At 32.8% G+C, this 21,772-nt stretch overlaps 1 protein-coding gene across 1 annotated transcript; it reads left to right on the top strand.

Annotated features, from left to right (window-relative positions):
- The first annotated feature begins 10,465 nt into the window (after window positions 1–10,465).
- On the top strand, window positions 10,466–18,441 carry LOC123658244 (paternally-expressed gene 3 protein-like). Its single transcript, XM_045593684.1, has 4 exons — window positions 10,466–10,520; window positions 10,654–11,471; window positions 14,118–14,169; window positions 17,429–18,441. Exons 1-4 carry the CDS (start codon window positions 10,509–10,511, stop codon window positions 18,365–18,367), a joined length of 1,821 nt encoding a protein of 606 aa, XP_045449640.1. The 5' UTR covers window positions 10,466–10,508; the 3' UTR covers window positions 18,368–18,441.
- The last annotated feature ends 3,331 nt before the right edge of the window (window positions 18,442–21,772 follow it).

The following is a 21,772-nucleotide window of genomic DNA, read 5'->3' as shown; positions in this document are numbered from 1 at the left end:
TATAAAGTTAAATCAACTTCATAACAACAGCTTCGTTTCCAGTACGGATACATGCCATTTTTCGTGCTAATACGCGGTTTTGTACTATCACCTACGATATGCCTAGATTTTAAGTAAATTGTAGCTCTAATAACCGTGATATGTAACACGAGTAGATCAAATCAATAATTTAAAAATATAGTAGTAATTGATGTATTAGTAAATGCAGTACAAAATTTGAACTACATTTTTCTTGTATTTGTGTCGAAATAAAGTAAATGAACCGATACCGACTACCTCTTGTGACATATTCCCATCAAACGACAATATTTTGTACTGCATTTAAATTTGTAATATATTATAAGGAACAATATGGACTCCCTTGTCCTCTTTCCATTAAGAAAAGAGTTATAAAATTGTTAGGTTATTCGCTTTGGTGTCTCAATTTATTATATCGCACTCGTTGCTTTTGATAATTTATGGCGGTATTTTTATTATGTGTAAAGTTTAAGGTCGTTTTGACTGTGATTAATACAGGGTCTTTATTTAATTCATCAGGAAGTTTAAATATCGTTTTACACGTACCCGTTTTTCCACTTGAATTGGAAGCACATGGCTTTTGCACATTCGATTTTATAAATGTATGAATATAAATATGAATATGTATATTAATCTTAATAGGTTTGTTCTTAATGTTTTTTTAAAAATAATATTTCTAGAAGCCATAGTATAAAGTTTCGTATACTACAAGTGTATCAAAAAGTATCGATTGTTTCCGGTTGTATATCAAATATGAAGGTTATCGTATAATTTTCGTTAAATTTACATACCTCAAATAGCATAGCCTTTAAACATGACGTCCTTTTGTAAATATGTCTATTATAAGTGGTTTTGGGTTCTCCTTATATATATAAAAAAAAAAAAACCAAATTGTCTATTTCTTAATGGTAGCGAGTAAGAATACTAAGAAAGTACCTAAGTTTTCTTTTACATTAAAATATATTTTGTAAATTGTACATAGTTTTAAATATCGTAAGACAGTAATGTAAAGCTCAAAACACCAGTATCTATTGATACAACATGATAAAATTGCAAACACGAATTAGACGATGCGATATCGCGATTAAATGATAGGACTTGACAACCTTAATTGATGTTCCAAAATATAATCGAGAATTTTGTGCAATAGTAATTATGCTTTGTGTATAAATTTGCTATTGCCAAATTGTCAAGATGCGATTTGTGCTAGATAATCGATGTCATGGGTGGTTATGATTGTTATGACAATTGCATTTAAGAAATCCCAACGGCGCCGACGTCATGAAGGCTTTGAAATTCGAATTCTAGACAGCGAGCGTGTCCCAGGGTATATGTATTGACGATTTCGAAGAGTATAAAGTGATTTCTCACTAGAACCGGTCATTTCTACGCTAGCTCATGTTCATTGATAGACCCACCTTTAGAGGGCCTGTTAAAGGCAGCGAATTTGAGTAAATATATAGATGTTCACGACGAGCCGAATGTCGTCTGTACAACATTTTCTTAAGCCGTTAAAAATCATATTAAATGAGGAGCTTAATGAGCTTAAATGAGGAGCTTTAATGAGCTTAATGAGGAGATTAAATAAGCTTAAAGTTGACTAGAATAGATGGCATAGAAATTTGCCATTTGACGTCGTAATTAGTTGCACGTCACAGTCATTGATAATGTCAATGATTGTTATCTAATAAACTGTCACTCGATAAAAATGGAAATACACATTGATGTCAATTTGAGCAATGCTCCGTGTATAAGACAGTGGGTACAGGTTTATTCGACGTTTAAATAATAATAGATGTGTCAGTGTGTATCTTATTTGATGTTAAATACTATTCAAGATGTATTGCCAAGTATAACTTGTGTCATTTAGATTTCACTTGACTGTAGATTATAATTATACGTCCTATTGAAATTAAACTCAATGTGTTGGGCCTATATGTTGTAAATTAGAGATAGCTGCAATTACAAATCGTGCTTTCTATTCATTATTAAACTGTCAATGTCATGATGTCATAGGTGTAAGTTATTTAGTTGGGTCAATTTCTGAACGCTATAATATCTGATTTAGTGGAATGCACCTGAAAATACTACTTTCTCTAATTGCGATATTCAGTTGTTATTAAATGTGCTTTATCAAATAACTTTAACGATTATTATCCTATGAATAATTCAAATGATTTAAAAATCTGAATCATCTAGAAAAACTATTATATTATGAAACGGTGCATTTTGAATTTAATGATCAAAAGTAGCGGTGCTTAGAGCTTTAGCCGCGACCTTCAGATGAGATTTTCTATACAAAATTATAGTCACATTGTATTAGGCAAAAATGGCAATGTTCTTAAGTTACCCAATTTCATTAAAGTCTTAGTAATAATTTTAAAGGTAATCTGTATGTCGATATATATTAGCTAATTGTAGCGATGTAATATGATCAGATATTTGATTAGACTTTCAGAAACCGGCCTTACGAGTTCAGTAGCATTGATATGGCAAAAGTGAAATATGACAATCTTAATGCTATGATAACGGTAAGAGACAAATTTTTTGAGTTGGTAAGACAATTTTGGAATCATATTTAGCCCCAGATATTTCTTCTCATAATCAATGTAACACTTGAATGATAACGACAATTAAAAAATAATTTTAAACTGCGGTCCAAAAAAATATATGATATTTTATTACAATTTGCCAATTATGGCTTATTTGGCCAATTATATTTACTAATTATTAACGATTTATACGGGTTTATACTTAAAGACGCTAATTTTTAATAATTTAAAAATATTAATGTTGTTTAGAATTCGGGGTAAATAAATAAAAAGACTTCTAATTATTCAGTTAATTTCTAAGAAAGGTATTTTCCTACTAATATTACTGTCTGTCTCACTAGGATTTATACAGTTCTCCAAATTTATCTTCCTATAAATAATAATACAGTAAAAATAAACGCAATGATCTTTATAATATATAGTCGTTGTAGGGTGAACATTGCAAACTCGTTCCGAGTTTTGGTTAAAAATCGAGGTCATATGTATAGTTAAAGTTTTTGCTTCAACGTATACGGAATACGGAAGCTGGTATATTTGAATTGTCGTTTGTCAATAAAATTTACAATTACAGATTTCTGATAAATGACAAGTTTTCTTTTAATCAATTATGCGATTTTTTTTTCATTTCAAAAAAGTAAAGCTGTATTCAAACGCCACCAAAATATGAATTCTTGAAAAAATTGTCATTTATTATCGGTAAAACTTTGATGGATAATTGTGTATTTTGTCGTATATTACATTAATATAAAGGTTACCCCCACCGCTTTATCGATGTTCACATTTAATCGTAAATTAGAATAGGCTATACCAAAAATATTGGTCTTGTTGATATTTCTTGGCATATATGATCATATTTTATCAAAAAGTATGATACTGAACTTTTTGGAATTATTCACCTTCTGTGATATCTTGATGACTGATAATTAAAGTCTCTTGTGCCAAAAAGTATGAACAAATGTATGTACTTTAACTCTCAATGTTATATGTTTATATGTAGTAGGAAGCGATAATGTTTACGATACAAATTCATTGTACGTCCTTTTAAGATCCTTGGCATAGTTACCAATTTCATATTTAAGATTTTATGTATATGTAATGCATTGTTAAGATACTTTCTACTCTATATGTATGTGGTACATTTATGATGATTCGTAACTCGGACATTATTTGTTTTGCCTATCGATTATATAAGACCGTTATGAGTTCATGGTGCTTTCTTTAATGTTTAAGATTTTTAATTTAGTTATAACTGTGTACGCCACATTAAAGCTTTGTATTAAGATTTAGTTTTAAGGTTTTGTAAGGAAGTGTAGAGGCAAGGGTCGAGTACGCACGATATAACGCATTTTAATTATGTACTCTTGATTATTCAAAAGAAAATGACATGTAAAATTCTTTTGCTGGAGACAATTTTTGAATTTCATTATTAAATATTTTATAAATATATGGACAAAAAATATTTCACATTTACTTACTACTAAAAATAATATATATCCGCAATATATATTGTTTATGTTATAATTGAATTATTTCTTGAATAGAATTGTGTTCGTAACGCTGAACAATAACAAAACTCCTTGTATAATAATTTTATGAAGTATAAAAAATATTAAAGTTAGTTAATATTACACTAAAGAAAGTATCGATTTATTCAAAATATTGTCAGTTGTATCAAAATTATTCCATCGACGATGACTACAATCTAAGATGTTAATTTGGGACAGTCTAGAAATATAAAATGTGAAATATTAATAATAATAATAAAAAAAATACTATCTTCCTTATATTTAAAAAATAATGTCAGTTAAGAGACGTTCATAAATTGCTTTAGCAAAAAATAATTGATGAATAAGGAAGGATATGCCTACTGTGAATATGAAAATATCTAGGTTGGAATAAAAAGCTGTATATATAACGAAATATGTTACTTTTTGTTACCAAAACGTATCTTTGGGAGATATTAAAAAATTAGATGATTTGAAATAGTGTGATTTATGTAAGCATTGTATGTGATTAACGTGATAAACAGAAAGGGAAGTATAAAATTTTGCGTGACGTATATCGCCGTCATCAGGTAATGCCAATTTGTCTTCCTGTGCAGCGGTGTTTTATTCTTATTATATGACTTGTATAACTGATAATGCACAAACAAAAATTCATTTTTATTTTAAGACCATTATATATAGCTGTTATTTTTGATTACATTTTTGAATTGTATGCGTCAGAAGTGATTTTTATTTTATTTTTGGCCGTTATTAATTTGCGTTTTATATTTTAAGGTTTACTTAGTTTTGTATTGACACTTGTTAACTATGTCTATAGTTATTTTCATAAGATCAATGTAATAAATTCAGTGTTTGTAGTATACAATGTCAATTGAATGAAAAATAAAATAGATGTTGTGATACAGTGGCTGTTTTTTTTTTCTATAATTCATTATGACTTATAAAAATGTTGTTAAGAAATACTTTTCAAAATTATTTTATACTAGCTTTACCCTGCGCGCATTGATGCGCTTTTTTAATATTTTTTTGGTCGTACCAACTCAGAAACATTTGTGGGCTCATGCACAACACTTCGCTGAAGACCATGACATGATCAAATGCATAGTTTACGATTCTATAAAGGACATACAGGCAAACATTCAGTTTTATTTAATTCTACAGATGTCAATTTGATGCAGACTAAAAAAAAAAGACGGTAATAATCGAATTTTTCATACATTTTAATAAAAGTTTGTACTGTGACAACTATAGAAGAGCCTGAACTACAATGTACAAAATTTTTACGTACACATTCTGTGATCGAAAAAGTTTAAAGTTCTAATGTTATAAATTGAATAGAGATTCAATAAGAAAAAAAAATATATAATGGCAGGTATTTTCTATAAACTGTATTTAAAAATTGTAATAAAACTAAACTAGGATTAAGTGTATACCTATTCGTGTTAATAGCGGTGTGTTATAATGTTAGGAAAATAGACATGTAATAAATTATAAAACTGGTGTCGATATATTTCATAATATATCAATTAACTTTTAGTATAGCACTTAAAAAAACAACTGATCTTTTTAACCGGTCTGATCTAGTTTTAGGCGAGTGTTGTATGTGGTTTTAATTAAAACAAGTCCCCCTAAATGGCCTTCCTCTACCGGACTAGGCAAAATAATTTTGATTGAATAAATGAAACATTCTGAATTTCCTATCAAAATCTAACTTTAGGTGTATGTGATGGTATACATCATTAAAATATTTAACAATTTATGCATCTTAAGTATATATTCCCATAATTATCAAATAATTATTTTTATTGTATACTAGCTGCCCGGACAGATTTCGTTCTGTCAAAATTTAATAGTAAAAATTATTTTTTTAAATATATTTTTTAAGTATAAAAACTTTCCGTGGGCCTTAAGGAACATACAAAAAAATAAATTCGCCGCATTGGTCGAGCAATTCTCGAGTTATGCGCTTAGCAACATTCATTTTTATTTATATAAATGTATTTTTAATGTAAATTTATTACCTAAATAGTAAGTGTACAAATTGACGATTTACTAGCGAATAAATATATTATCATTTATTTATGGCTGATACAAGCTTATTCCCGCGACTTGGTTCTCGTGGAATACTACTCGTCTATTCGTGGGCATAATTTATTTTTTTATTTTGAGGATACGATCTGTTGCAAATATAAATTATATTGCAAATAAAACTTTGATCCCTTAATTCAAGCCCTTGATGCACTTTTTCACAACTAAAAGTAACATAGGTGGGTATATCCCACACTTCTTATTTAGTCCTCTGCCCAAAGGTTGCCTGGAAGAGATCGCTGTATTAGCGATAAGGCCGCCTGTTGCAACTGATGCAAATTTTGTTTTTATATATCATTTGTTATGCTGTTAAAACTTTGTATTAGTGTGCGAAAGTGTAAATAAATAAAAAAATAAATAAATATATTCAAACCCAATGTCTAGGTTAATCTTAAAATAGGTTTCGAAGCGGTTGCCATACTTTTCAGCCAAGGGCCGCAAAGGGCGTTGTAGGATACCCTTCTCGGGTTGCACACTAAAAGAGCTTTAAAGCTTTTGTTTTGTAAAAGGCAGACAAACTTAGTTTCACATTTATAATATCAGTAGGGATTAATGTTTATTGTTGAAATATTCAATTTAAAATGGTTTAATTATAATACGTGTATCTGAAAAATATTGCCTTTTCATGGTTGTTATCTTGAGAACTATATGTATATAAATATGAGAGTTTCGGTTGCAAATGAGAGTGGTTTATTTTATTGCAGTTGGTCAATGACCTTTAGCATAAGCAGAACTCGTATATTACGATACATTATCATTATTATAAGCCGGTCTTTTCGAAAACGTAGACCGGTGATTGCTGCGCCTTAACAAAAGTAGAATAGGGTTTATTTTAAAAGTCTCATACCCGTGATTTGTTTTGGTACACTTACACAACAATAAGTTGCAGTTGCTATATGATTGATTTGGAATAAGTGTAATGGCTTTTTTTGTTCTCTAGTGACGTCACATACGAACTCGCCAAACTAACACTGATCGATATAGCCAGTATAGATTTGAGACAAAGTGAGATAGAGAGGACCAAATAAACAGAGATAAATTGAGGAAAAAGTAGAGATGTGACATGATATGATTTTAGTAAACAAAGTATCTTTATTTCAGGGGAATAATAAAAGGCCTAATTATTTTCTTCGAGACGTCTGACCTTAACTAAAATAGCAAGAAGCTTAACATAAGCTTCTTGTAAAATAGCCGTTAAAACCGCCTAGCAGGTACCACTTCTCGGGTTTTCCTACGATGACTTTGCTGCATTATTTAAAACTGACTATCTACGTGTCATTGAATAAATCATTTTTGCCCTTTTGCCACAATTGGACGGCATTTCACAAAACGAATTTTCTATTCCGTAAATCCATGTTGATCCATTGTCTGCAACAGAAATTCCAACTTTTTTATAAAAAAATCAAATCACTAATATTGATTTACCAAAGTATAAGCGTAATGTACCTAAGTTATAAGGTTTTTATCATTATTGTCTTCAATAATTAAATATAAAAACCATCTTCGAATACGGAAGTTTAAAGATAACAAAGTTTTTGAAATGAAATTGTAGAGGACTTCGATGTAGTAAATTATAATCGTTTTATACATAGTATAAAATAAAATCGCTTCTCGGTGTTTGTATACTTAGATCTTTAAAATTGCGCAACAGATTTTGATGCGGCTTTCTTAAGTAAATAGAGTGCACCCAGAGGAAGGTTCATATGTATAATACATTCATAATATAGTAGAGGAACATAGATAGTTTTTGCAACCGTGCGTAGCCAGGGTGGGTCGCTAGTTTTATTATAATTGGTTTCTTAACGAAGTTACTAATAGTTAGTTACTTGTTAAACAATAGCGTTAGGTATTATTATGAGAACAATTTTATTCTCCATTTTATTATTATATAAACTATTTATTTATTGTAAGTTTGATTTATATTAAAAGTACCTATATCTCTCTCCTATATATTGGTATATATCCAGAAACGACTAAATTAGAAAGATGTCAAAGAATTAACTTGATTTAAATAAAAAATACTCTTGGTGTAAACTTTGGAATAAGGGACTGGTCATAAAAGTCAAGGTTTTGTAATTTACTTTTGTTAAAACCAGTTTAAATTATTGTTAATTATAAAAAAAGCTTGAAATGGTTTAAAAAATATAGGAAAGTGATCAGAACCTATAACTTCTTGTTAAGATTCTAGAAATTTTACGTAAACTATATTTTTATTTTGAAATATTACACAATGTGTTTACGAATAATAATGTTTATAAAGCAAAAGAATTTTTTTTTGTATAGTTTATGAACGTTATGATCTAGTAACAGATTTATTTAAAAACAATACACATTAAATCTTCATTAATTAAGCAAACAAGTTATTGTCCAGTTCTGAAAGTTATAAAATGAATAAATTTCTAAAATAAAAGTAGCCTGAATTACTCCTTACTACATCAGCTATCTGTCAGTGAAAGTTCCGTCAAAATCGGTCCAGCCGTTTCAGAGATTAGCCAGAACAAACAGACAGAGAGACAGAAATTGTAAAAAATGTTATTTTGGTATATGTACCGTGTATACATCTATATGAATTTAGTAGGAAGCGGTTATTTTAATATTACAAACAGCCACTAGAATTTTATTTGTATAGATAACTATTTTTGTATATAAATATAAATGAAGCGCTGAAATTTATGGACGTGCTTAACTTACGAACAACTTCACCAAATTAAATAATTCGTTTTTGTTCGTTATTGTCAGGACAATATTTTTTTTTTATACAAAAGAAAATAAAATAAAATCGATAGGCATACTCTTGAAAAAAAAAAATTGGGTTATTAAGTTTGCCAGATCAACGATTTTTATTTAAAAATGAGTTATTTGAAATCTTCAAAACTTACCGTGACTAAATGAACTTGTAAACGTCCGACAGCTTGGCGAAGGCCTTCTTTTCATTTAAGAGAGGGGTTGACGGATAATACTGTGGTGTTAAGGAAAAAGGAGACAAGTATATTTGAACTTTTCACAATGGGCAATTAATTAAAAAGCAAGTCATGTAATTTGCTAGAAACTCGTAATTTATTAACCGAGTTCAAAAAAGAAGGAGGTTTCACAATTCGACCGTATATTGTCGTATTGTGACCGTATGTGTGTTCACGGATAGCTTCGTTGTTTGTGAACCGATTTTGATTATTCTTTTTTTTGGAAAGTTGATATTCTAACGGCGGTAACATGATAAAGAAACCAGGATCTGATGATGGCATCCCAGAGAAATCGAGGGGAACCTTCGAAAATCGTAATGGCGACTATTGCCTTTGTTAATTTTGTTCGTCTACGTTGTATTACTTGTCGATGAAATTGAAGTCGGTTTTTTTCGTTTGCTAACAAACACAATTATTTAATGTTCAGTATATTAGAGACTTAATTTCTTCTTGTCAGAAGAGAGAGATCTCATTTTTCAAAGTTTTATTTATTGACTAACGATAAATTGACTTATCTCCTTTTTCCTCGACACCACAGAATTTCCTTAACATAAGTTACATTCTTCACGTATGACGTGTTTATATGCTTTCAGAGGCATTGTGGGAAACTCACAAATATTTACATACATTTGCATACAAAAATTTGCATGACTACAAATATCTTCCCAGAAAGGAACTCGGACCCGTGCTAGAATACCCTATACTCGATCGGTTGTTAACGATTAACGAAAACTTATAGCGAAGCGGTGTTCGTAAATATTGAGCTTTTACGAACGTATAGCAATTTAGTGTACTTATTTTGAAACGGAAGTGACGTCTGATATTGTTGACATGTATGTGCGTAATATAGGAGTATCTTTGTGTTTCGTGCGGAATCTTAGAGAAACCTTATATTTGAACAAATATTAGGTATAATTTCATAACCAACTATTTTATTGAATTTTATTTGAAATTTGGGCACTGATATTTTAAAACAGTTTAGATATAGGTAAACGATAAGTATAGACTAAAAATTGAAATTTATTAAATATGTAAAGGAATTAAAACTTAACATAAAATATATGACTGGACGTTGTAATGAATTCATGTATCTGATTAATTAAGCACTTACATTGAAATATTAATTTTTAGCAATAATAATAAAACTCAAGGCTGTTTGGCCTATGCTAAAACCTTGAGCTTAGATTTTATTCGTCTGCATTAAACAAACGGAACCCAACGGAAATCGAAAGGCTATCACTGAGTCACCGCCCAGTGTATGTTAACGAGTCAGAACTTGCTTACCTTGGCAATGAAAGTGAAATGAATTATATGAAGCAAACTTTGTATAAAAACCAGAGCACTTCTGTCGATGTTATTCAGTTGCCAGCATAACTAGAATAAACATGTACGCTAAGGTGTGTTTCCATTTTGGTTATTAGATATTCATTAAAAACAAATCTAGTACTGATGCTTTGCTTGTAATATTTCATACTCTAATTATGTGCCTTTTTTATAATTTTCTAACCAATTTTTTCTTTTTATTTTCAGTTGATCGTTGCTCTTTGCGCTTTAGGCGTTGCCCACGGCAGCGGCCTCTATGCGTCATCTCCAGTAGCGTACGCTAGCCACGCTATCGCGGCTCCTGCTGTCGTCACTAAGACCATCACTCCTGCAGTTTCTTCTGTATCTTCGTACTCAACTCACACTGCCCACGCCTCTCCTGTGGCTTATGCGGCCGCTCCAGCCATCGCCACATATGCTGCTGCTCCAGCAATCACCTCTTACGCCGCCCCCGTGGTAACCAAGACTATTGCACCTGCCACAACTTCCTACTCTTCTTACTCGACCCAAACCGCGCACGGCTCTCCTGTTACGACTTACGCCGCCGCCGCCCCTGCTGTAGCCGTCGCTGCCGCTCCTGCCGTAGCTGTAGCTCCCGCTGTATCTTCTTACTCTTCATACTCCTCCCAGACCAACCACGGAGCTAAGGCGTACGTCACACCCGCCTTAACCACTTACGCTGCTCGTCCCGCGTATGCCAGTTACGCCGCTGGTCCCGCATATGCCAGTTACGCCGCTGGTCCTGCATATGCCACTTACTCCGCTGGTCCCGCGTACACCACTTACTCCGCGCCTGCGATCACCTCATACGCCAAATCTTACGTTGCCCCCGCTGTTTCCGCCTACGCCGCCCCTACGTTTGCCACTTACGGTAAATCGTATGTTGCCCCTGCCGTATCCGCGTACGCCGCACCTACCTACTCTTACGCCGCAGCTGCCCCCATTATCAAATCTGCCATCTCCTACTCTGCCGCTCCCGCTGTATCTCACGTTGCCTACAGTGCCCACGGTGCCAACTATGCCTGGTAAACTGAATCAAATTTCTGTTCTTGTAAATATGTAATTAACGAATAAAACAACTTGCCAATGTAAAATTTGTTTGATTTTAACATTTTTTTTGTGCGTATAAAAAGCCTAAACCTATAAAGAAATAAAAGTTATAGCAAAAACATATACTGACGATGACTGCGCCCAGGATATTAATTATAAAAGTCTCCCAATAAGCAAATACGTTTCAAGAAATAAATGATAAATATACAGTTATGGTAGAATATGCGACAATTTAATAATCATTTTTATTATATCAATTAGATACATATGATAACTGTACCGATCTGTCCAAAGCCTGACTTTTAAATTATATATTTCATGCTGGACAAAAAGATTTCACAAAAAGGCAAAAATAAGTTTCAATTAAATTCCTTAAAATAGTATGTATACATATTTAGAACTGAGTCAATTTTTGACAATATATTGCATAAAGATTTAAGTTGAAGAAGCACAGCGATCTGTACTCAAAATTATGATTAAGAAAACTTTCAGGTAGGGTAGAGACATCTATATAATGACGGCAAGCTACTTACTCTTCATTTAAAAATAGCTGTCAAGCTACACAAAAAAGTTATTCTTTCTAAAGATTATCCGCTTCTAAAAATTTCGCAAATATAATTGACTTACCTAAAGTTGCAAAATCCTTCCTTAGGCGTTTAATCCATTCATTGAACAACTGAAATTAATATACAACACAGTAGCCACCTTATGTGCTATTATGCAGTGCTTAGTTAACGAGGCGAAATCAGAAAACACCAGCTCGTTGCTTCGTACATACACACAAAAATAATAATAATAAAATATTATTAAAATAGGTTCCTCAATAATAATAATCATAATTTATAATTAGGAAACGGAAAACATTATAGTGTTGTTACGTCCATATGTATATAGCAACACACATTGAGACATGTAGCATTAATAGTTAACTAAAGTTATATGTTGAATTTTGTTGAAAATATATAACTGAACTATTTTCATATAGCTCCGTACCCAAAGTTATAAATGTTTTATGTTATACATAACAGCTAAGCTGTTAGCTGTGTGGTTACGGCAGTAAGAATATAGCCACCCCCTTTCTTCTCGTGGGTGTCGTAAGAGGCGACTAAGGGATAACACAGTTCCACTACCACCTTGGAATTTAAAAAGCCGACCGATGGCGGGATAACCATCCAACTGCTGGCTTTGAAATACATAGGTCGAAGACGGGCAACAACGTCTCATAGTCAACGCTCGGTGCGACAAAGCCAGCCCTGCGGTCACCAACCCGCCTGCCCAGCGTGGTGACTATGGGCAACACACACATGAGTTCACGCCATTTTTGGCGCGAACTTGTGGCGAGGCCTATGTTCAGCAGTGGACTGCGATAGGCTATAGTGAAGATGATGATATGTTGAATTTTACTTCAAAATGCTATGTCATGCATTGTGTAAACTAGTTATGATACCGCTCGATCTTTCTGTTGTTACGATTTAGTTTATTCTTTCCTTCGAGCGGTGTAACCCAAAATTTATTAGTAACTCTATCAGACACAGAATTTATAAATTCTTGTAACTGACTTTTTTTTTATAAAGTACCTCTTTCGATTTTTCTTTATTTCATTATTTATTTAATATTATGAATAAAGATCTAGTAAACAGTTTTCACCCACTTGTTCTGGATGTCGTGTGTCTAATTGAAATTTGAACACATATTAATTTTATAATATTATAAGCGAGCAATTTTGAGCGGCTTAAGTGATTTCGACGGACTTGTTCTCAGAAAATTGAATGTAGGTAGATTTTAATCTTTAATATAATAAATAATTTATAAATATTAACAATATAATTGAACATTATTCCGATCGTGTTTAATAGTATAAGATTACACATGTTATGAGAATTATCCGCTAACCCATTGTAGTGCAGCGTGGTGGTTTAAGCTCTAATTCTTCTCCTGCATAGAAATGAGACCTTTGCCCATCGATAAGAGTAACAGGATGATTTAGTTCAGTTTAAAAAAAAGTTATACAAATGTTTTTTTTTTATGTTGCTGCCAAAACATGAACTGTGATAAATCTTACTAGCTTAATTAATAACATTAACGACACGTTAGCGCAGCGGTAATAGCACTGGCTGTTGCGCTGGCGGTCACGGGTTCGATTCCCGACTCACGACAGACATTAATTTGTATCGACCGTATAGATGTTAGTCGTGGTCTGGGCGTTGTGTTTGTGTATTGTGTGTGTTTCCGGACCCCTAACACAGAAGAAAATTCTACTGGGGGATCCGTTGAGTTTGAAGCGTTTATTAATTCTTATTATAATTCTTAATTAAGTATAAGTACTTCGTACATACTTAGCAACAGTGACGTAGCATGTCCAAACACGTGTTAAAATATTTGGTTCGATTCTTTATTAATTCAAAAATGTTACGTAGTCTTACGTAAGAAAGTAAGAAAAGATTTTTTTTTCACCATGATATAAGGAATAATGTTAATGTTACAATTCATAGATTTGTAACCGAAAGAGAAACCGTAAAATGATTAACCTGTTTGAATCTTTATTGGTGGTCCAGAAAATCACACTTAAAAACTAGCCTATAACAAACAGTGTGGCCTATATAAAAACTCATCATATATAGGATTGAATACGCGGTGCTAAATCATCAGCAAGTTGACGTGACTACTGAGCCAGTACGTAAAAATCAACAAAAAGTTACGTAAAGCCTTACGTAAGAAAGTAAGAAAAAAGTTTATTCTAGGTTATTCCCAATTTTTTGTATGCATCAGATATAAGTAATTTGATATATAATATATTATCGTTGGTGCTAGTAAATAAATTGATAGTTCGCAATAGATTACAAGCCAACAATGGATAAAATATACGGAAATTTCGTGAAATACGTATGTGGGTGTGGGTGGTCAATACAATGTACTTGAGTTCGTGCTTGTTAGAAAGTCTATAACTCTCTAGTTCAGAGTTCCTTATAGTTCAGTGACTCAGTATAATTAATACGACAAAAATTACGTGCCCGCTTTCTTGTCCAAAACAAATGCAATACTAAATATTATAAATAAAGTTTTTTTTTATCGCGGCATATGTTGTTTGATATTATTATATATTGGCAAGAAATGAGTAAGAATTACGTGAAATTTTTTTTACGTTGCTAATAAATAATAAATTGAATTAAATAATTAATTGAAATAATAAATTTTACTATTATAAATAAGTGTTTACAATACTAAATTAAAATATTTTTATTGATATTAAGCCAGATAACAAAAAATTTTTGTAAGGTTATTTTTGTAAAACACTGATAGAACTTTTAATTTTTTTATAATTAAAAGGTTAAATGATTTACATTCGAATCGCTTTAAATATGTTTTACGGTATGACATCACGCTGTAACGTTATGACCCAGTACTATTTGTATCAGAGAAAGTCAAGGCTCAGTTGTACCTATAATCCAGACTAAATAAAAAAAAAAAACAGCCTTACTGGTATAGTAAGTCGGTGGTCATAGTTTATATTATTTATATTTCAATTAATATTTTTTACTGGTGGCGGTGTGTCTCTTTGTGGGTTTCCCAACTCTGGCTTAGAGAGCACGTCAGTACCAGTATTGAACATAAACACAAGATAGTAATTGTTACTCGTTGTAGCCAAATTATCTAACAACTACATGAAGAAAGACCTTTGGTCCGTAGTAGGACGTTACAGGCTGATCAAGTATTAAATAAATAAAAAAAGTGTGTGTTAGCTCTGATGCGCAACTGGTGTTTACTTCTTGCGAACTATTACTAACCTGATGTTTAAAAATATGTTTGTCTTTTTCGCAAGGGATGTTGCGCGGTAAAACGTTACTTTTAGGGAAGGTCGCGTCACTTTTAAGCGTTAATGTTTCACACGATTTCACTACCCATGTCTTTATAATAACCACGGAACTTATATTGTTTCTTAAAGATTTAAATTCCAAAAATTATAGACACGAGAGGAGGCATGTGAGGAGGAACATAGAGAGACGTCCATTCATAATATGCAATTAAGACACTTGTCTTCACAGATTATTGAATCTTTTCGGGATGCACATCTATACAAATAAATAAAATTGGAGTGTCTGTTTGTAATATTAAAATAACCGCTTTTTACTAAATGCACATTGATGTATAAGTACACGATACAGATACCAAAATAACATTTTTTACAATTTTTGTCTGCCTGTCTGTCTGTTTGTTACGGCTAATCTCTGAAACGGCTCGACCGATTTTGACGGGACTTTCACTTGCAGATAGCTGATGTAGTAAGGAGTAAAATAGGCTACTTTTATTTTAGAAATTTATTTATTTTATAAATCTGCGAACTGAAAAATAACTTTCTTTCTTATGTTACATGCGGACGAAGTTGCGAGCACAGCTAGTTACATAATATAAGACAATCTTACTGAGAGAATAAATAATGAAACTGAGTGCAGACAATAGTAGACGCATGTATAGTTTATCGGTTACTTTTAGTTATATGCAATAACTCAAAGGCTTGCCCTCCTCAGAAATCCAGTTTTAAGTAAAAAAATTAGAATACGCGACAATGACCCATAGCAAATGTATAGCAAGATTATATATGTAACAAATTCATAAAAACTTATTTTAGAGGTCATGACAAAAAAAAAGCAAAGTTCTAAATAATAAATAAATATTTACACAATACACACACGGTCGTCTGTTCCTAAAGTAAGCAACTTAATGCTTGTGTTATAGGTAACAGCCGACTAGTACATATTTTTTTTTCGATAAACATACTTATAAATAATACATATATAAATATATAAATATATAAATAAATATTTATATTACACCCAGACTCGGGGTGGGAATCGAACCCACAACCCTCGGAGCAGAAAGCAGGGTCACTACAAACTGCGCCAACGGGCTAGTCAAAAATACCTCACCTACGTAGTTATCAAACGATTGACATAAATAGTGTATAGACGGTTTTATTTTCATGTTGCCGTACCCACATTAAGTTTATTCGATGAAATAAAATGTTATAAATTATATTTACATATTAAATAGTAAATTTATATAAATAAAAATGAATGTTGTTAAGCGCATAACTCGTGAATGGCTCGACCAATTCGGTTTTTTTTGTATGTTCCTTAAGGCCACGGAAAGTTTTAATACTAATAAATAAAAATTGAAATTAAAAAAGAACATTTAATTTTTACTATTAACTTTTGACAGAACGTAGTCTGTCCGGGCAGCAGTTAAAACAAAAACAATTGGTTTCATTGATAAAAAACATAACAACATTTTACGACGCGGAGTATAGAATGATATAAATAATAAATAATAAACGCTTCACACTCAACGGCCCTCAGTAGGATTTTCTCCTGTGTCGGTCAGGAAACACATGCTGTATACAAGCACAAGCGCCCAGACCACGACAAACATCTATATGGCCGATACAAATGTCTGCCGTGAGCGGGGATCGAACCCGCGACCGCCAGCGCAACAGCCAGTTCTATGACCGCTGCGACACAGCGTCGTATATGATTAGATAATACAATTTTGTTTACAAATAAATATTTTTTTTTGAAATTTAACAAAATAGGCTAATTGAAAGACTGTCACCAAGTAAAAGTGGTTCACTTTTATACCATATATGCACAAACTTATTGCAAGCAGGTTACCTTGATAATAAAACTGAATCGAACAAAATAATATTAAGGGCGAAACTTTTAGTATAAAAACCAAAACAATCTGCTTGGTAATTATTCAACAAGCGAAAATTAAAACATAAACATGTTCGCCAAGGTGCGTCATTTTTCACTGATATCTCTTTTCATATTTCATTTTAAGATCAAATTATTTAAAATATTAAAGATATATCCAATTTTAATGTCAATATCTTAAAATGTAAAAGTATATTATTAATCTTAAGTATATATCTTTTCAGTTGATGGTCGCACTTTGCGCTTTGGGCGCTGCCTACGGTAGTGGCCTCGTAGCTCCCGTGGCATACAGTAGCCATGCTATCGCCGCTCCTGCAATATCATCTGTGTCTTACTCGACCCACACCGCACACGCAGCACCCATTGCTACATATGGCGCTGCTCCTGCAGTCGCTACTACTTACTCTGCGGCTGCTCCCGTGGTAGCTAAAGCCATCGCCCCCGTCGCTACGTCGTATTCGTCTTACTCGTCGCAAACCTCTCATTCTGCGCCTATCTCAACATACTCATCTGCTCCTGTCATCGCGAGATCTTATGCTGCTCCTGCCATCACAACATCATACGCTGCCACTCCAGTTGTCGCCACATCTTACGCTGCTGCACCTGTAGTTACCAAAACCATTACCTCACCAGCAGTGACTTCATACTCTTCATATTCGACTCAAACATCTCACGGTTCTCCTGTCGCGACTTATGCTGCAGCTGCTCCTGCTGTAGCCGTTGCTGCTACCCCTGCTGTAGCTGTGTCGCGCACCATTGCACCCGCAGTGTCTTCTTACTCCTCTTACACTACTCAACTTGGCCATGGCGCTAGAGCGTACGCGTCCCCTGCGATTGCCTCATACTCTGCACCCGCCTTTGCCTCGTACGCGGCTCCAGCAATCACCTCCTATGCTTCTCCAGCAGCCACCTCTTACGCCAGGACATACTCAGCCCCAGCGATCGCCTCATACGCCAGGACCTACTCTGCCCCAGCATTTGCATCTTATACTAAGACTTATGCTGCCCCAGCCATCGCTTCGTACTCTAGAACCTACGCAGCTCCTGCTATCTCCACTTACGCTGCCGCTGCCCCTGTATTGAAATCAACTGTGTCATACTCTGCTGCGCCTGCAGTTTCACACATTTCATACAGCGCACACGGCGCTAATTATGCTTGGTGAATCAATGAAAAGTGTTTATTGTTGATGTATTAAAAAGTCGAAATAAAAAAATATAAAAAAATTAAGTGAAGTAATTTTACTCTTTTAATTAAGAAAAAAAAATCTCGTTATTTTTCTTAGTACCTACCTTCTTGTTCCAAACTGACCATAAAAGTATGATATCAGAATAGTAAAAACAGCCTCCACAGCCTACTATAACATATTTTACAAATTATTATTATTACTTAAATATATCTCATATGTAATGATTGTTAAAACCATGAAAGCTTAAAAATAAAAAATAATACAAAAATCTATACAAATAAATAAAACTGGAGTGTCTGTTTGTAATAATAAAAAACCCACTTTTTACTAAATGCATATGGATGTATACACGGTACATGTACCAACATATTCTTTTACAATTTTTGTCTGTCTGTCTGTCTGCTTGTTTCGGTTAATCTCTGAAAGGACTGGACCGATTTTGACGGGACTTTCACTGGCAGATAGCTGATGTAATAAGGAGTAACATAGGCAACTTTTATTTTACAAATTTATTTATTTTATCAATCTGCGAACTGAAAAATAACTTTTTTGTTAAATTATATTATTTTATTGTACACCAAAATATAAACAAACAGAGTAGTAACTAAACACTAACAGACGTACAAAGGTGATCTTATCGCAGAAGATCGATTTCGTCCAGATAACCTTTGGGCACAGGACACGATATAGTAGCGATGGACTATTCTAAGGATGAATGATAATATTGTTTAATAGATTCAATAATACATAGATACGCATACACATAAATACATACAAATATAATAATTAATAAAAAAAATCATCCAATTTTTAAACAATAATTAATATGTAGGTTTGTCCTGGTCAGTAAAAATAGAATTTAATCTCGATCCGATATGTTTTATAAGACTTAGGATTGCTTACTGAATATAAAATCACAAAATGCTGACATTCACGCGGAGCTTCAAGCGCCATCTTGAAAAAAATGTCTATCCGATATCTCGAAATCTATTCGGTTTTTCTATCTCAGCCTCAGCTCTTAAAATATACTATTTTATCTAAATGTTCTTCATAAAAAATACAATGTTCAGTTTGTATTTCCACTTATGACATATTTTCTTTTAATTTACATGGTCAAACTCGAATGCATGTTGGTAGCACGTTGTTTTCCAATTCCGATCTAAAGCCATCGCTCCCGTCGCTACGTCATTTACGATGTACTTTAGAAGACTATTTGACGTCCTTCGAATTTAATTATTATTTATTCGTGTTTATTTACTTCAAATAAAATTAATTTAAGAAGGCAAATAAAAAATAAAAAAAAACTTTTAATCAAAACATTTTACTACACTGCTATGTATTACTTCACTTCAGCCTATCGCAGTTCACTGCTGGACATAGGCCTCCACAACTTCGCACCAAAAATGGCTTGAACTCATGTGTATTGCGCATAGTCACCGCGCTGGGCAGGCGGGTTGGTGTCCGCAGGGCTGGCTTTGTCGCACCGAAGACGCTGCAGCTCGTCTTCGGCCTGTTTATTTCAATTTATCCCGCCATCGGTCGGCTTTTTAAGTTCCAAGGTGGTAGTGGAACTGTGTTCTTAGTCGCTTATCTCTTAGTCGCTTCTTACGACACCCACGGAAAGAGAAGGGGTGGCTATATTCTTTACTGCCGTAGCCACACAGCTAACAGCGTAGCTGTTATGTATAACATAAAACATTTATAACTTTGGCTTCGGAGCTATATTCAAATAGTTCAGTTATATACATTTTAATTTAATACCACTATTAACATAAATATTATAAACAGGATAACTTAATATTTATGATAATTCCATACGCCCTTACACATACGCCATACGACAATTCTAATTTCAAAGTAATCAACATTTATTAATCTTAACTAATTCTTGTTACTAAGTAAGCCGTGATAGTACGTTAGTTCATATTTGGTACAAATTTATGTGTGAGCTGAAACTCAACTGTATGCATTATGTATTGATACATAAAATTGCTATTAAAATGACGCAATTGCAATTTAAAATTTCATATCAACTAGGTCGGTAACTTATAGGTAAAAGGATTTCAGAGACCGTTTAATTTATTTTAAATACACACAACTTTAGGACTATCATTTCATTTATTTGTTTATTTTATAATATTAAGAATTAAGAAGAAGGCAAGATAATTAATTATAATAATTGTGATTCTCGAAAACGAAAACAAGCGACTTCAATATATATCAACAAGTACTACTCTACTGTTTTAACCGAATTCCAAAAAAGGAGGAGTTTCTCAATTCGATTGTATTTTTTTATGTATGTTACCCATGTTATTGGATTTACTTGACTATTTTGCGGCTACATACGTTGTATCACTAGCGGATGTACTCGAAGTCGGTTTTTTTTTCGTTTGCGAGCAATCAATTATTTTTGGTAATATAATACCTAACTGTGAGTCAATACTAAAAATACGCTTCCTATTTACTACTTTAGATTATTAAAAAAAATATAAAAATTAATTACATGAATTACTTAATGGGGTTTTACTACATTTAACAGGATATAAATTATTTTCTCTACTAACCCCCTATAATCTTAAATGCTATGTTACGTTAACAATCCAACTAATTTATTAGAAGCATGAATATATCATGTGAAAGTATTATACACCAATGTTAAATCAAGCGATAAGAGCGAGAGATTAAAGTTTTTTTCGTTGCGCTAAGTTTAACTTTCAAGTCTCAGGTGGTTTTTTATGTAAAATCGCTCTTAAATGTCACTGAGATTACGAGATATCATTTCAAATAAAAACCCCCGAAGGATTAATTTGAAAATTCGTTATACGTTGAAGGTATATGTAAAATAAATTTTAATTAATCAATGAAAATATAAATGTATCATTGTTTTTTAATCATAGGAGAGTTATATAAATTATATACATATAGAGGTGTTTCGATTGCTCTGGTGTCGTGGTGTAGGCGTCTAAAACACCGACGGTTTGGGGGTTGATTCCCGCTCGGGATGGATATTTCTATTCCTACAAATTTTGGTTTTAGGTTTTAATGCCTGTCCTTGTGGGTCATCCCACCGTGCCTCGAAGAGGACGTTAAGCTGTCGATCCCTGGACGTACATTGAGAAAGAGGGCTATACCTTGCATTAATCGTGACGAAAAACCTCGCTACAAATTAGAAAATCTCATAATAGTACTTTGTCAATTAATAACTAATATTTACATATATACAAAGTAGTTTTGCCCTGACATTTTTACAGTTGGACGGGAGCTTACATAGCTTTTATGTACTGATCAAAATAATCTTTGTTGCAAGACGACAAAACAAGTTTTTCAATATCACAGGATATGCATTCATGTTGCATTAAGCTTCTGCAAGAATTAGATACC

The sequence above is a fragment of the Melitaea cinxia genome, chromosome 12 (assembly GCF_905220565.1).
Source record: "Melitaea cinxia chromosome 12, ilMelCinx1.1, whole genome shotgun sequence".
NCBI classification, from domain to species: Eukaryota; Metazoa; Arthropoda; class Insecta; order Lepidoptera; family Nymphalidae; genus Melitaea; species Melitaea cinxia.
Note: the sequence above shows the minus strand (reverse complement) of the source record. Positions and strands in the feature narration are given on the sequence as shown.

Excerpts from the sequence above, each read along its gene's own strand:
- LOC123658244 (XM_045593684.1), top strand. Across the intron at positions 11,472-14,117 it reads CACGGTGCCAACTATGCCTG|GATTGAATACGCGGTGCTAA; the intron begins GTAAACTGAATC and ends CATCATATATAG. Across the intron at positions 14,170-17,428 it reads TTGACGTGACTACTGAGCCA|TTGATGGTCGCACTTTGCGC; the intron begins GTACGTAAAAAT and ends ATATCTTTTCAG.